The 17,233-nt window shown below is 37.5% G+C and overlaps 3 protein-coding genes across 3 annotated transcripts; all 3 read right to left on the bottom strand.

The window, feature by feature from the left end:
* Positions 1-2,004: 2,004 nt before the first annotated feature.
* Positions 2,005-2,970, bottom strand: LOC102004408 (olfactory receptor 8K5-like). The gene has a single exon (XM_013506374.1). It carries the CDS (start codon positions 2,959-2,961, stop codon positions 2,005-2,007), a length of 957 nt encoding a protein of 318 aa, XP_013361828.1. The 5' UTR covers positions 2,962-2,970.
* Positions 2,971-8,475: 5,505 nt separating this feature from the next.
* LOC102019623 (olfactory receptor 8K5-like) lies at positions 8,476-9,414 on the bottom strand. The gene is given in 1 exon segment (XM_013506424.1): positions 8,476-9,414. A coding segment is annotated over 1 exon segment (939 nt).
* A 5,333-nt stretch (positions 9,415-14,747) lies between these two features.
* On the bottom strand, positions 14,748-15,686 carry LOC102019302 (olfactory receptor 8K5-like). Its single transcript, XM_005408231.1, has one exon. It carries the CDS (start codon positions 15,684-15,686, stop codon positions 14,748-14,750), a length of 939 nt encoding a protein of 312 aa, XP_005408288.1.
* Between the last annotated feature and the right edge of the window lie 1,547 nt (positions 15,687-17,233).

The raw sequence follows: 17,233 nt of genomic DNA, 5'->3' as shown, positions 1-17,233 counted from the left end.
TTCTTTTCAGCATTGGTTTTCAGAAGTTTGTTTGTGATGCACTTTGAGGAAATTTTTTTTTTTGTTTACCCAGATTGGAATTATTTAACCTTTTCTATCTCTGGCATTATGGTTGTTGTTGTTATTATCATTATTATTAGTAGTAGTCATAGTAGTAATAGAATTGCGACAGGGTCTTGCACTATAGTTCAGGCTGGCCTTGAGCTCACAGCATAGTCTTGGCTGACATTGAGCTGTCCGTAATCCTCCTGTCTTTGCTTCCTGAGCTCTGTGATTATAGGTGGACGCTGCCTCACCCAGAACCGCTGCTATTATTTTTAAAAAATAATTTTGGAAATTCTGGCTAACATTTCTTCAAGTTTTTTCTGCCCTTTTAAGTCTCTCTTCCCAACTGAACCTACAATTAAACATATGTTAGGCATCTACTTTTAATTCTACCAGTAACTGAGATTATTTTGATAAGTTTTTGGGGAGTGTACCAGGAACCAAGCTCAAGGCCTTGCGCTTGCCAGGCAGGCACTGTGCCGCTGATCCCTGGCCCTCTTCTGATAATTTTTACTCTGTGTACTGTTTTGTCAATGTTTTCATTTTGAGGAGACCTCAGTGCATTGTTGAAGATATTATATTTGCTTTTTCCTTATGTACTCTGATGTTGTAATCATTTAAAAAATATTTATTAATAATAATGTATCATCTTTCTTAATTTTGAAGAGAATAAAAAAACAATAACAAAATAACAACATAGACAAAAACAACACAACACAAAAACAGTAAAAATGATACTGAGCTTCAAAAGAAAATGATAGGAATTAACAGTGGTTGTTATGTTATACATTGTTATTTTCAGATTACCAGATGTAAGAATGTGAGACTGATCAAACCATTGAATAGAATAAAAAATAATTTTAAAAATTAGAAATGATACAGAGTTTCACTAAACAAGGTGGTAGGAATTCACCAATGGTTGTTACATTGCATATTGTTTTCCTCAAATTAGTTGTTCAGATGACCAGATATAAGCATGCAAAATTGGTCAAAAAATTAAGCATCAACTACTCCTTTCAATAAACTAATCACATTAGCAGTACAACTTATCTCAGCTACCTTTACATATATATTTCTTCCCTTCTTTCTTTCTTTTTCTCCTTTCCCTCATCCCAGTTTTTCCTTCCCTTTTAGCAATTTTTTTCCATCTTTTAGAGGACCAACTAATTGGTTCTCTTCTTCGTCTCCCACAATAATTATATTCTTGTTAAATCACTTGGTATATTAAATATATCTTCTAGTTTTTGCCTGCTTCTTCAATCACCAATATAATTTTAGAATCTATTTGGATGGAGTCTACATTTGCTGCTTTTTACAGTTCTAATATTTGGGATTATTACTGTGAATTTTATGTTAAAATGTGCACTGCATTTTTTCAATTAATTTTTTAAAAATATTAAATATTTGTTTAAAAGTTTGTGCAATTTCAGATGTATTTCCCCAAAACTGTCTCAAGTAGCTCTTCTTATTAAGATTTCTATGAGATGTCTAGATTTTGAACTAAGATGTTCTACATGCTGGCTGTTAAGAGCTCAAATGTTTGCTGAACAAAAATCCAGATATAATCTTTGTATATTATGTCTGCAAGAAACTTACTTTTTTAGTACTGTGGGTTTAGATTCAGTGTATACAATAAAAACAGTACAAGAACCAGGCTTTGAAAAACCAAACCAAAGCAACAAATGCAAAATAAACACACAGTTAACTGATGTAGAATGTAGTAGACATTTTCATTAAAAAAAAAATAGTTTCCTTAAGAATTGAATAAAAATCAGGGATTGTTGGAGAAGTGGGACTTAATTGATATTTAAATTTTGCAATATAATTGGGTGAATATATAGAAAATAATCTAGCTTTCTATGTGTTATGATGAGCATTTCCGGTGGAGCCAATAAATGTATTCATATCAACTCACAGGGCTGTCAACAAGTGCCTTTGCTGTTACCCTAGTTTATCAGACTAGCGCTCTAAATGAAACATCAAACAAACTTTAAAGAGATTCCCAAAGACTCTGTGGAAGGCATTTTTTACTTCTTTGTTCCTCAAGCTGTAGATTGCAGGGTTCAGCATGGGGATCACTAAAGTGTAAAAGACAGAGGTCAGTTTATCAGTCTCAAAGGAGTGAGAGGATTTGGGCTGCAGGTACATGAACAGAAGGGTCCCGTAGAAGACCACCACCACCGTCAGGTGGGAGCCGCACGTGGAGAAAGCTTTCTTCCTTCCGTCGGCAGAACGCATCCGACATATGGCTAGGAGAATCAGCATGTAGGACAAGAGAACCACCAGGAGGGAGGAGATCAAGTTGAATGCTGAAAATAAGATGATCAGCAATTCCACATCTTGTGCATTTGAACACACCATAAGTAACACAGGAACATCATCGCAGTAGAAATGGCTGATCTCAGAGCTACAGAAAGTCAGTGTAAAAATCTTACTAGTGATCATCAGGGCCTGAAAGGTGCTGTAGAGGTACGGAACGCCCACCAGCACACGGCAACGTGTCTGAGACATGAGGACGTGGTAGAGCAGAGGGTTGCAGATGGCCACGTAGCGGTCATAGGCCATGGCCGACAAGATGAAAAGTTCACTGATGATGAACATAATGAAGAAGGCCATCTGTGTGGCACAAGCATGATAGGAAATGGTGTTTCGACCCACAACAAAATTTACCAAGATTTTGGGATAAATCACAGTGGCATCGCCCAGATCCATGTAAGCCAGGTGTCTGATGAAGAAATACATAGGCGTGTGTAAGTGCGCATCCAGCTTGGTCAGAATGATCATGCCCAGGTTGCCCACCAGTGTGCAAATGTAGACGATGAGGAAGATCCAAAACAGGGGGACCTGCAGCTCAGGCAGGCTGGAGACCGCACTCAGGATGAGGTCAGCTGGCACCGTCAGATTCTGTCTGTCCATGAGGTCCCGGTAGCTCTTCTAGGAAGGAAAGAGTGAGATGTTATGTCTTTCATTTGGAATTGTCGAGCAAGTCATAATAGTTATGCATAGAATAGAAATATTTATTCTAGAAAGCAACTGAATAGTAATTTATGTTCTCATTCTAAAAGTTAAATGAATGGAATTTTTTTCCTCCAAATGAGGTATCCACATAAAATACATGCCCCATTATGACATAGATTAAAAGCTTAACAGAGTCAACAATATTTGTAGCGTAAATATTATTGGCAAAACCATATATATGTTAATATAAAAATATGAAGCTTCATTTCTTCTATTCAATTGAATCACAGTTTTTTCTTAACACACTAGGGGTTTGGAAAATTATAGTAAGATTTATTTAATTTATTTATTATTATTTATTATTAATTTATTTAATTTATTTAATTACAGTAAGATTTATTGCCATAAATCAGGATCAAAATCTTCCCTCTTACTTTACACACCCGCATGACCCATTATTTTTGCTACTTCGAGCAGCAGTTCTAGCAGTGTTTCATGAGGGCACTAAGGACTTGTGGTCAAAATTAATAAATCCTGCTGCCCTGGGCCATCTGGCAGAAAGTCAGTGTCATAAAAGATATGCTCGATGAAATCCACCTTAGTCACTGGATCTGCTGCCATCCCACGTCAGGTTCTTTTCCAATGTTCAAATGACGATGAGCGGTCACTGTTCTGAATCTATTCAAGATATCAAGGCCGTCACAGTAGTGCCAGGATGACCACAACATAAGATTTCCTGATCTGCTTCAGAAAGTGGCAAGAAAAGTGGGATAACGGTGTCCCAAGTGAAAAGGAGAGTTTTGAGACTGTTTAATGACCGTTTATCTTTTACTTTCTAAAATTACTATTTATTTAAGTGTACAGTGTTTTTCAATCATGCCTTCTATTTCCAATCTGGTCTCCAAAGGTAGTAAGGTTTTAGTATTTTTAAAAGTTACGTGGCACTTTATCAACAAATTCACCAAGCCACACATCCTACTAACTTCTGAAAATAAAATACATAAGCTACAGTCAATTAAGCTCTTCCCCTCTATGTTCTGAATTCCACTCCCTCATGCTCTAAATGCAGTGATGATACACCAATATCTACAGACACCTGTAGAGTCCAATCCACAGAGATTTGACAGTGTTCTTGTGTTTAGTGATTTGTAGGCACATGGAGACATGCAAAATGCAGATCTGTTCCCGCTAAAAAGTAGTGCACGTTGACAAACGCATCTTTTTAGTATTTCATTTTGCTTTATTTACTTCAGAAAATAACACCAGGAAAATAGCACAATTTATATTTAATTTAAAATTTTTATTTGAGCATTTTCAGAGCATATATAGAAGATCTCAAATTATTTCTGCAATTTTACCACGGAGTGGAATATGATATTGTGATAGTCAAACATTACAGAAACATGTGCTACCCCTCATTTAATAAAATGAAGGTGAGAAGTCAGTAAAAGGAAGAGCAGAGTAAACGTGGTGAGCCCCCCTTAAGCCTGCTGTGTTGAATTTTCCTCCTGACACATTCAGTACCAGGTCAGTGAAACCCTGGAACTGGGTCAAGGTGATTTTCCCATGAAGAAGAAATGGGATATCAAATCGCTCTGTTGCTTGAATGCAGAAGAGAAAATTGTGTACTGCGACACTGGTGTCCATCTGCACAGACGCCAGGAGTCCGTTTCTTGGCGCCCAGCACAAAGTCAGCAAGCGCAGCTCGAAGAGGCAGTGGGCAGAAGTTCCAGGAATCTACTCACGTCCGCGCCCACTTGCGTTTCCGAGTCAGGAAACACAGCGGCGCACAGGGCGATCCCGGAACCCGCCGGGCAGCTTTTCCCTCTTCTCCTCCGGGCAGTGGACCGCTTTGGCTTCATCTGAGACTCTCTCTTCTGTCAGATCTCTTCCTCACACTCATGAACTATAGCCTATTTCCTTCTCAAAATTTAATTTTGAATTTGCAAGATGGGTCTGCCATCCTAGGGTTTTACTGTAGAATAGAAGATGCATTTGATTGGGCAAAAGGACCCAGAAATCTAGCACCAAATGTATGACTATAAAGTAATTCAATTTTCTCCAAGAATTTTACAGGTGTTTTTAAGTTTAACTCCATTTTAGTATGCGTTTTTAACCCCTCTTAATTTATACATTCTTTCACCCTACCTAGGTTTCTTGTATCAGAAAGGATACCTCTGAGTCTTTGGAATATCACAATGCACACAGGGTAGATATCTCTACTTCATTCTATTAGTACAGGCAGTGTCCAAAATGTATTCAAAGAGATTGAATTTCTATATTTATACGCCCATGTGTATACGTTCGTGTTAGGAAGGATTTGGGCTTCACGGGTTTCTTCATAACCTCATTTCTCTTAAAAAATCTTCTATTTATTTTTGGGTATTCAAGTTTGCCTTACCCAGTATACAAAATAGGGCCAGAAGCAATGCTGTAGGAAAAACAATCAAAGACTAAAATATATCTGCATGTTTTGGCATTTGCCAACCTAAAGAATAATTACTTGCAATTTATGAAATATTTCCATGAAAGTCATACCTTAAAATATTTTTGTAAAATATAATTAGCACATATTTATATTAAATTGATACTTCAATTATAAAACAAGAAATGAAATAAGTATAATGTGATATACCTGAAAATCAAATTAAACGGAGTGTCTTGTATTTCATGTGGAAACCCTAATCTTAATGGGTTCTCACTGATGAGTTTGATGTTGCACATTAAACATTTTCTGACTCCCTTGTGACTTGCATTAGCTGAATGTCGCTTTAAGCTCTCACCTGTTCCATTGTTCAAGGATAATTTTTCAGTGAATTGATTTTTATACCTGAAAAATAGACTCTTCTAAGAGGTTCAGGGAAGCGATAGTGAGTTTTGTAATGTGTTTAAAGAATCAGCTGCTGTTGATTGTCTCAGTAACTTAAAGGTTTATGAACTCCAACAGTTATGGGGAGTTATCAAACACAGGTGAGCATCAAATTCAAGCCAGTTCAACCTGGTGTTGTGGCACACTCCTGTAAGCCCAGCACTCAAGAAGCTGAGACAGGAGGATTGTTGCAATTTCGAAGCCAGGCTGGGTTACAAAGTGAGCTCAAGATCAGCCTGAACTGCACAGTGAGACTCAGTTTCAAAAAGACAAAAAAGAAAAAAGAAAGGATAAAAAAAAAAAAAATGTTGTACCAATTCTCACTCACCTCGACAGAGAAGCAAATTTCTTTCTCTGAAATCACTCTGCCTTTCTGATTGGATAGGAAGAATTTAAGTCTTTGCTCCCTATGTGTGATTTGCTCTATGGAAGGAGCACTGAATTCATTCAGTTATTTATGCCTAAATCATCTCTGAGACCTAAAGTTTGTTTTGATTACTCTCCTCTACATTCCCCCAGGAGAACATGTCAAGGAAACCGAGGAAAGGAACAAACAACTTGCAAGAGTTCCGTGGAGACTTCCGAGACTTCATGGCCCTCGCTCACCACTTATAAGCAGTCGAACAGTAGAGCAGCAATGGGAGAAACTTTCTCACCACTTCCCCGCTGAGACCCAGAAGAGTTCCAGCAGCACCATGAAATATTAAACGACAGCACCATTGTCACCCAGGGATTTTCCTCTTGCTTTACCTTTAACAATAAAATACATAGTAACACTGAATTGAAATATGTTATGTAACTCATCCAAGTGACATATAGTTTAAAAAGAAACAAAACCAGGGTATTTCTGCCCTTTTCCTGAGGTCAAACACACAGTAACTTAAAGGTATGAAAATAATGCTTCATCTCTAAGTGAGTGACAGACAGACCTTGTCCTTTGGTAAAAGGATAGCAATAAGGATGAGGCAATGTTTTATTGCAAGGTCTATGTAGTGCTCTGTGATATTATTTCTTGAGCTGAGATGCTTCTGCAGTTGAATCGTTTTCAGTGCCCTCCCAATGAGAACATAAGCTACTAAAACCAATGTCACTCATCTCAGATTTCACACGTGCACTCTTCCTTTTATATGTTAAAAAACTGGGGGCCCTTTACTTAATGAAAATAGTAATGTTAATGAACAAAATAACCAGATTTGATTAAAAAGTGTCTCATGTTTATTTAATACCTCAATCATGATGTGCATGCTTTTTTCTTTTAATTGTAATTTGAGTTAGTTAATCCAGACCTCTGGTATAATTATTTTTTCCTGAGCCAGGGACTTCCAATAATTTTCAGGATGACTTTGAGCTCAATGTGTGGCCAATCTAACCTTGAAGTCACAACCTTCCTCCTGCCTCAGCTTCCCAAGTACTGGAATAACAGATGTGCAACACCACTCCCAGAATATCTGGTATGAATTTTTGAAAAAAGAACTTCAGGAAGATTTTCTAGCTAACATCTCAGAATTTTTTGGGGGGGGAGGAGGGGCCCTATGTCATGTCTCCTCCCAACTGGACCTACAATTTATGGTACATTAAGTTTTGTTTTTCTTCTACCAGTTACTGAGATTATACTAATAATTTATGTTCAGCATCTTGTTTCCCGAGCAGATTCCCTAAAGAAAGATTCTAGTATGCCTTGTTGAGGGTGTCACCTTTGCCATGAATAATAAGATGATAAAATCATTCAGTAAATATTTATTATTGTTGCTATATTGTCATCTTCAGGAGTCTCAGGTAATTTCTTTCTGTCTCTAATTGCTTTCCAATAAAAATCACGTTTCTGTTAAACCTTTAAAGCATGTTAAGCACACCTATCAGAGTTGTCTTAAAGCACTTATGTGCTTATTCTATGACCAATTTCATTTCAGGATTTAATAAACTCCTGGATAGAGTTCAAATTGCTCTATATTTAGATGCCTATTATTTGTGATTAGATTATACATTTCTGTTAATGTGTCCTTAGCATTTTTTCAATGTATTTTCATAAAAACTGTTAAATATAAAGTAATAGAGTTCCCAGATGTAGAAAAAAAAAAATTCTCCACATGCTGGTTTTAAGAAATCAAATGTTTATCTGAACAGAAATCCTCATATGATCCATATGTGTGCTGGATATGTGCAAGATATCTATTTTTGAAGCAGAATTTGAGATTCAGCATACAAAAATAAAAATGACATAAACGAAAAAGGTGCAAAAGTCAGAAGCACGGCATTTAATGCAAAAGAAAAACATGTATCATTGTTACAGATATAATATCCATTTTTATTGGAAGAATAAGTTTCCCTTAGAAGCAAAATTGAGTAAAAGCCAGAGATTGTTGTGGAAAAAGTGACTTTAGTTTGTATTTAAAATGTTAGGGTTTAATTGGAGAAAATATATAGACAATAATACAATTCTCCATACAGGCGTATTATAGTGAATATTACCTGTGGGCACAAAGTATATATCTCTATTGATTAGGAATGCTGTCAAGCAAAAATGCCTTTTTAGTTTTAGACTGTCAAATGACATTGCCTGTCAGTAACTCCTGTTTAACTAGGCTAGCATTCTACACGAAACACTATGTACAGACTTTGAACTTCTTCCTGAAGACGCCGTGGAAGGCATTTTTGACTTCTTTGTTCCTGACACTGTAGGTCAGTGGGTTGAGCATGGGGATCACTAAAGTGTAAAACACGGAGGAGAGTTTATCAATATCAGAGGACTGAGCAGATCTGGGCTGCACACACATGAAGAAAAGCTTCCCGAAGAAGACCACCACCATGGTCAGGTGAGACGCACATGTAGAAAAAGCTTTTTTCCTTCCCTGTGCAGAACGCATTGGGCATATGGCTAGGAGAATCATAAGGTAGAATAACAGTACTACTAGGAGGGAGGACGTCAAGTTAAATATTGCAACGATGTTGATCAACAATGCTATATCTCATCCATTTGAGCACAACTTAAGTGATAAAGGAATATTATCACAGTAAAAATAAGTGAGAAGGCGGGTGCAGAAAGATGATGGAAAAATCTTACTGGTGAACAGAAGAGCCTGAAGAGTACAGTAGAGGTACGGAATGCCCACCAGCATGCGGCAACGTGTCCAGGACATGATGACGTTGTAGAGCAGAGGATTGCAGATGGCCACGTAGCGGTCATAGGTCATGGCTGGCAAGACGAAAAGCTCACTGATGATGAGCACAATGAAGAAGACCATCTGGATGGCACAAGCGTAGTAGGAAATGGTATTTTGACACATAACAAAATTTACCCACATTTTGGGAAAAATCACAGAGGCATCACTGAGGTCAATGTAAACCAGGTGTCTGCTGAAGAAATACATGGCAGTGTGGAAGTGGGCATCCAGCTTGGTCAAAATGCTCATGCTCAGGTTGCCCACCAGTGTGATAGCATAGAGGAGGAGGAAGACCCAACAAAGGGGGACCTGCAGCTCAGGCAGGCTGGAGACTGCACTCAGAATGAGGTCAGTTGGTACCAACAGATTCTGTCTGCCCATGAGGTCCTGGTATCTCTTCCAGGAAGGACAAAGGGAGATGTTACATCTTTCATTCAGAGAAGCATACAAATTATAACACTCATCCACATACTGGCAATATTTATAATAATAAGTGATAGACTACTAATTTTACATCTTACATCTAATAGTTTCAAGCAGGAGGATGCATTTATTTTCTCTAAATGAAGTATCAATATGAAATAAGTGAACAGTTTTATGCATTGAGAGTCAATAACATTTGGAGCATTCTGTTATTAGCAAATACCTATCAATGTAAATATAGACACATTAGGTTGTATTCCATGGTCAAAATGACCTTGATTGTTAAATTGCAATTGATTCAGGACATCGAGGCAGCACCAAGAATGCAGCAGAAGATATTCACAAAGTAGGAGTTCTAGAACTGCCTTAGAAAGGGGCATAAAAATGGAATAAATACATCCCCTGTGCCTTAGAAAGGGGCATAAAAATGGAATAAATACATCCCCTGTGACATTTCCCAATGTTTTGAAAAAGATTAATGGCATTGTGTCCTTTACTTCGTAAAATTTGTGTTGAGTTAAACATACACTGTGTTTCTTGATCACACCCTGTTCTGCTCTTGCAGTTTGACAATTCTGGTGGAGTGTTAGTACTCTTAAAAGTCATGTGGAGCTTTATTAATGAATTCACAGAGCAAGATGTCTTTGTAAAATGTAAGGTACATAACCTTCAGTCAATTATGTTCACTATTTCTTTGCATTCTTAATGAAATTCCAGCATGATTTATTTGAAATTATACTGCATTAATGTCTAGAGACACTTGTAAAATCAAAGTAACGGAGCACTGAGGTAATATTTAATTATATGATTTGTGTTCATATTTATAATGTTCACAATTAATGGCACTTATCACTGATAAATGCCGCCTTCCTATATAAGAAAAGGTATCTGCCAGTATGTGCAGATATGTCAAGTTCATTATTAAAATTAATGAAGAGATTTTATGTTGTTTTAAATAACTACTTACACTCGAAGTTCTACATAACATTTATTCCCAGTAGACATTTAAATTCATTTATCAGCTTGTATGGTTATTCTTACTTCATTTTGGTGAAAGAGAATCCTCAATTACATTAGACTTTCAAGTAAAGATTAAAATATATTTGTGCTTATATAACTGGTTATATGTCAAGGCACATGGATTTGGTGTATTTACTTTTATATGCTTTATGTCATTAAACAACTGCAGTAAGTTGGCAGTTTTTAAGTACTATCAAATATTCATTGGATCATTTTCATAACATGACTAAATAACTTTTAAACTATTTCTGCAATTTTACAGTGGCATAAAGTATGACACAGTTACATTCAAATATTTTAGTAAAAAGTGTCACTCTTCATTTCACAAAATTAGTGTAAGAATTTTATAAACCAAGCAGAACAATTAAAGGTGGGGATTCTGCTTTAGCCTAAGCTCTTGAATTCTCCTCCTGTCACATTCAGAATCAGCTCATGGATACCTGGAAATGTGTCAATATGATTTCACTATGAAAAGAAATAGGATATCAAATTTCTCTGTTATTTGAACGCTGAGGAGAAAATTGTTTACTGGGACACTGGTGTCCGTCTGCACAGACGCCAGGGGTCCATTTCCTGGCGCCCAGCATAAAGTGGGCACGCGCAGCTCCGAGAAGTGGCAGTGGGCAGGAGTTCCAGGAATCTGCTCACGTCGGCGCCCACTTGCGTTTCTGAGTCAGGAAGCGCAGCTGCGCCCAGGGCGATCGCGAAGATCTCTGTGCAGCTTTCCTCTCTTCTCCCCTCTAGAGTGGTCTGCTGTGGCTGCTTTTGCATCCTGCTCTTCTTCAGCTCTCTTCCTCTTCCTCTTGAACCATAGTCTGCTTCCTTCTCAACACTGAATTTTGAATTTTCAAGATGGACCTGCCATATTAGGGCTTTGCTGTAGAATAAAAGATGCATTTGATTGAGCAAAAGGATCCAAAAATTCAGCACCAAAATTATGATGCAAAGTGCTTAAATTTGGCAAGGATGTTACTCTGTTACTCTTTGATGTACACCTCCATTTCTAATGTCCATATTATAACACTATGAAGGTATGTAGATTCCTTCTCTTACCCAGCTTAATGGTATGCAAAAGAATATCTCTGGGCTCTTGGAATACTTCACCAAACACATTTCAATATATTGGCTCTCTGATAGAGCAAGCATACTAAAGTATGCTTACTTACATACAAAAAGTATGCAGAGAAATTGGTTTTCCAATCTCCATGCAAGCTCAATTAAGTACACGGTTATATGGGATTCAAGAACTACTTCATAACTTCAACTCTCTTAAACACCCATTTGTTTATTTCTGTAAACTCAATGTGTAGATTAGCCTTATAGTGAATATATTGTATGAATAAAGAGGCCAAGCATAAGCAACATTGCAGAAAATACACTGACTAAAATATCTGCACGGTGATGCATGTGACTCCCTGCATTTACACTTAGAAGATTTCACCATGGAAATATTACCACAAAGTGTTTCTCAAACCTAATGGCATACTATATTCATGGTAAAATGACATTTTAATGATAAATACTACATGTAATAAGGGTAATATTGACATAGTTTTCAACACCAAATAAAACTGAGTATCTTGTATTTTATTTGGAATTCCTAAACTTATTCAGTTCTATTTGAGAAGATCAATGATGCTCTATATTCATTTTCCAGCTCCTTGCTTCTTGCATTATCTGAATGCCACATTAAGATCTCACTACTCGGAATGATCTGCAACATTTGCTCAATGCCTTGACGCTTATCCTTAAGAGAAAATTACTACTGCAAGAGCCCACAGTTCACAGGGAGACACTGCATTCTGCACTGCACTTAAAGGAATCAGGTATCACTGATCCTGAGTGTCTACAGTGAACATCCAAAGGTAAAGAAGACTAACCCAACCCAGCTGAGCTTCAAAGTCATGGCAGTTCCTCAAAAGAGGAAGCAGATTTCCCACTCTGATGTCACTCTGACTTTGTGTTGGGAAAGAATTTAAGCCTGCCCATCCTACATGTGATATTCCCTGAGGAAAGAGCAGTTACTTCTTTCTGTTGATTATCTCTAAATCATCCGAGAGACTTAAAATTGGCTAAGATGACACCCCTGGATGTTCTCCCTTGAGAATACATCAAGGAGACCTAAGGACAGTACAAACAATGTAAATTATCAGAACAATTCCATGGAGACCTCACAGACTGAATTGAAAGCACTCATTCTCCACTTACCTGGAGTCAAACAGTGGAGCAGCAGTGGGACAAGTGCCAGCAGCACCATGACATTTTAAAGGACACCATGACTGTCACCCAGAAATTTATATTTCACAATAAAATCAGAGTAAGCACTGAATGAAAAACACATCATTCAGCTCATATATGCGAAGGAGCATTGAAGGAGCAATCCAAGCTCAGATAAATTGTGTGCTTTCCCTGATGTCCCAGGAACGGTAACCAAAAGACATAAAAGTATGAATTTTCTCTCGATGAGAGGCAGGCATTCCCTATGCTTTAGCACTGTGACAGTTCTGACGAGGCAGTGCTTGCCGCAGTGTGTAACCAGTGATACCATCTCTTGAGCTGAGATGCACCTGAAGCTGAGTCATGTTCAGTGCCATCCCATTGAGCGCACAACCTACTAAAACCAGGGTCACTCATCTCGTGTTTCACACATGCACTCTTCCTTTCACATTTATAAAAATTGGGGAACATTTACAATGTGAAAATTGGAATGTTCATAAATAGTTTAACTAGACTTGGTTGAAAAATTTTTCACGTTTTCTTAGTAACTCAATAATAATGTGGATTATTTTCTTTTTTTATTTTAGTTAGAGTTAATTAGCCAGTATCTCTGGTGTTTTTCTTACTTTCACTAAAGCTCAAGCAGAGCATGACCTCACTGTGTAGCCCTGGCTAGCTTTGAACTCCCAGTGATCTTCTTGACTCAGCCTCCTCCATGTTGATAGTTCAGATTTTCTGTTGCATGCCTGGAATATCTGATATGATTTTTTAATAAAATAATTTCAGAAAGCATTTCTGACTATCATTTCTTCATTTTTTTTTCCTTGTGTAGTCTCTCCTCCCAGTTGGACCTACAGTTGGAAATACATTAGGAATCTCATTTTGGTTCTACCAGTTGCTGGGATTATGCTGACATTCTTGATTCAGTGTTTTCTTTCCCCAGTGGATTCCCCGAGGAAAGACTAGTATGACTTGTTGAAGGTGTCATAATTGCTTTTTCTGTGAATGATCTATTATAATCCTTCAATAAATATTTATCATTATGTCATATTGCTATTTCAGGAGTCTCAGTTAATTTTTCTCCATCTTTAATTCATTTACCATAACTCATGCTTCTGTTAAATCATTCAGGATTCTAAACACATGTCTAAAGTCTTTCTTAAAGCATTTACCTGCTTATTCTATCACCAATTTCATTTCAGCATTTAATTAGCTCATGAACAGAGTTCAAATTGCCACATATTTAGAGGTCTATTGTTTATGATTAGATACAGAATTCTACACCTTTTATGAGAATATCTATTTTGCATTTTGCATGGATTTTCTTAAAATCTATTAAATACATATTTTTTTTTGTTTTGTTTTGTTTTGTTTTTCCGGTACCGGGAATCAAACTCACGACCTTGAGCTTGTCAGGCAGGCGCTGTGCCACTGAGCTAAATCCCCAGCCCCTAAATACATATTTAATATATTTGGGCAATTTCAGGTTTGTTTCCTTGCCTCAGTAGCTCTGCCTATAAGATCTCTCTCAGGTACTCAGGATATTGAACAAAAATTCTCTAGAGCTGACTTTCACGAATCCAGAACTTTGCCTGAATAAAGATCTACATAGAATCCATGTATATCCTGTATATATTCAAGAGACTCACAGTTTGAATTGTAACTTGAGATTCAGTATACAGAAACAAACAAGATAAAGAAGAAATTTGTCAAAAACCAATTCATAACTATCAAGGCAAAACACATAGTTTATTGATGTACAATGTAATATCCCTTTTCATTTGAAGAATAAAAGTTTCCGTAAGCACTCATATTGCTTAAAAGCCAGGGAATGTTGAGGAGGAAGTGACATTTAATTGGTATCTAAATATGAGGTTTCATTGGGATATATATATATATATTTCAATTTTCCATGCAGATATATTATATTGAAAATATATTCATGTCACTTAGCAGTGCTGTCTGGTGACAAAGACTGTGGAGTTTCAGCCTGTCAAATGACATGGACTTTTTAATAAATCATAGGTTTCTAGACTAGCACTGTATTAGAAATACTAAACACAAACTTTACACTTCTTCCCAAAGACCCTGTAGAAGGCATTCTTTACTTCTTTGTTTCGAAAGCTGTAGATCAGTGGGTTGAGCATGGGGACCACCAGCGTGTAAAGCACAGAGGATAGCATATTGATTTCAGAGGACTGAGCAGATCTGGGCTGTACGTACATGAAGAAAAGGGTCCCAAAGAACACCACCACCACGGTCAGGTGAGACGCACGGGTAGAGAAAGCTTTTTTTCTTCCTTCTGCAGAATGCATTCGATATACGGCTAGGAGAATCAAAAGGTAAGACAATAGCACTAGCAGGAGGGTGGATGTCACATTGAATATTGCAAGGTGGTTGATCAATGATGCTATCTCTTGTCCATTTGAGCACAGCATAAATGAGGCAGAAACATTATCACAGTAGAAGTGACTGAGAAGAGAGCTACAGAAAGATGATGTAAAAATCTTACTAGTGAACAGAAGAGCCTGAAAGGTGCTGTAGAGGTACGGAACGCCCACCAGCACATGGCAGCATGTCTGGGACATGATGACGTTGTAGAGCAGAGGGTTGCAGATGGCCACGTAGCGGTCGTAGGCCATGGCTGGCAAGATGAAAAGCTCACTGACGATGAACAAAATGAATAGGGCCATCTGGATGGCACAAGCATAATAGGAAATGGTATTTTGACCCATAGCAAAGTTGAGCAGCATTTTGGGGTAAATGGCGGTGGCATCGCCCAGATCCATGTAAGCCAGGTGTCTGATGAAGAAATACATAGGTGTGTGTAAGTGCGCATCCGGCTTGGTCAGAATGATCATGCCCAGGTTGCCCACCAGTGTGCAAACGTAGACGATGAGGAAGATCCAGAAGAGGGGGACCTGCAGCTCAGGCAGGCTGGAGACCGCACTCAGGATGACTTCTGTGGGCACTGTGTGATTGTATCTGCCCATCAGCTCCTGGGATCTCCTCTGGGAATGAAGGAAAGGAGATGTTAGGTCTTTCATTCAAAATAAGTAAATAAATTTTAATACTCATGCGCAGAATGCAAACATTTGCACTAACAAGTCATGGAATACTAACATCACTTTCTAATTGTAGTCCTTTAAGAGAGTGTATAATTTCTGTTCCTCTCAATGAAGTATCCATGTGAAATACGAAAATGCATTCAATGGTAAGTGCCAACAATATTTGGCACATATTTATTAATTTTAAAAAGCATTATCAATGTAAAATAAAAGCACTCGGCTTTATTTTTTCCATATTGGAGCTTGTATTTCTTTCTGAATATGCAAAGGTGATTAGCAAAATAGGGTAAAAATTGAAAGAAAACACATCTATTAAAGTGCAATGCATTGTCATTAACCAACTTCAATATATCCCCTGTATTTCAAACACACGGGTGCCATTGTCCCTGCTGCTCTCAGGGGCAGTTCTGACTGTCTCCCTTCACCAGCGTGGGACCCAAACTGATGACTGCTGCTGCCCATTCCATGCAATAGGAGGGCAGTCTCAGGAACACCCTGTAGTAGATGATAGCCACCTCTCTTACTGGATCTGTCACCCTGCCCTCTCTGCCTGTTCTCCAAGGTCAGATTGGCCTCGAAAGGTAAACCTCCTCAATTGAAGACATCAAGGAAGCCACAATCGTGCAACAAAAGGCACTCATGAAACAGGACTTTGGAGACTGCTTCATAAAGCGGCAATATAATGGGTTAGGTTCTATCTCCTTGCAGGAGAATGTTTTGGAACTGATTAGTGGCAATGTTCACTGACGTCGTAAAACGTGGTTATTTAAACATACATTGTGTTTCTCGATCACACCTTATGCTGCTAATGTAGTCTGGCAGATCTAGTGGAGTTTTAGTTCTCTTCTTTCTTTTTACTAAGTTTATGGATAGAATTAAATATATATAATGATCACATTCATCACAGAGAATTTGTACCTGTGAATGACATATCTTAGTTCTTCTTTTCTTTCCTTATCCTCCTCTGCCCTCTTCAACATCTCTGGCCCTCCTTATATACAAAGTTAATTTTAGTGCTCTTAAAAGTATGCGCTGCTTTATCAAGGGATTCACAAAGCAAGATATCTTTGGCAAACCTTCAGAAATAAGACGTATAGCCCTCAGTCAATTATGCCTACATTTTTCTTTGCATTCTGAGTCCCACTCATTCATACTTTAATTCAAATCATGGTGATTTAACATCTAGAGATATTTATAGAGTCCAAGTAACAAACCATTGAGGTAATAACATTTATTTGGAGACTAGTGTGCATATCCATAATGTTCAAAAATTAATGGCACTTTTCACGGATATATGCTTCCTTATCTAAGAAAAAATATCTGCTGCTGTGTGTAAATATGTCAATTTCATTATGAAAATTAATTATTTCATAGATTTTATGTTGTTATGACTATTTACCCTTGAAATTCTTAATACTTTTTAATTCTCAATATCTATTTACATTGATTAATCAGCGTGTTGGATAATTTTA

Source organism: Chinchilla lanigera, unplaced genomic scaffold (genome assembly GCF_000276665.1).
Source record: "Chinchilla lanigera isolate Chin_1 unplaced genomic scaffold, ChiLan1.0 scaffold00110, whole genome shotgun sequence".
NCBI lineage: Eukaryota > Metazoa > Chordata > Mammalia > Rodentia > Chinchillidae > Chinchilla > Chinchilla lanigera.
The sequence above is the reverse complement of the archived record's forward strand: the minus strand, read 5'-3'. Positions and strand labels throughout refer to the sequence as shown.

What these genes read in the sequence shown, in the direction of transcription:
- LOC102004408 (XM_013506374.1), bottom strand. Translation starts at nt 2,961, where the DNA reads ATGGACAGACAGAATCTGACGGTGCCAGCTGACCTCATCCTGAGTGCG.
- LOC102019302 (XM_005408231.1), bottom strand. Translation starts at nt 15,686, where the DNA reads ATGGGCAGATACAATCACACAGTGCCCACAGAAGTCATCCTGAGTGCG.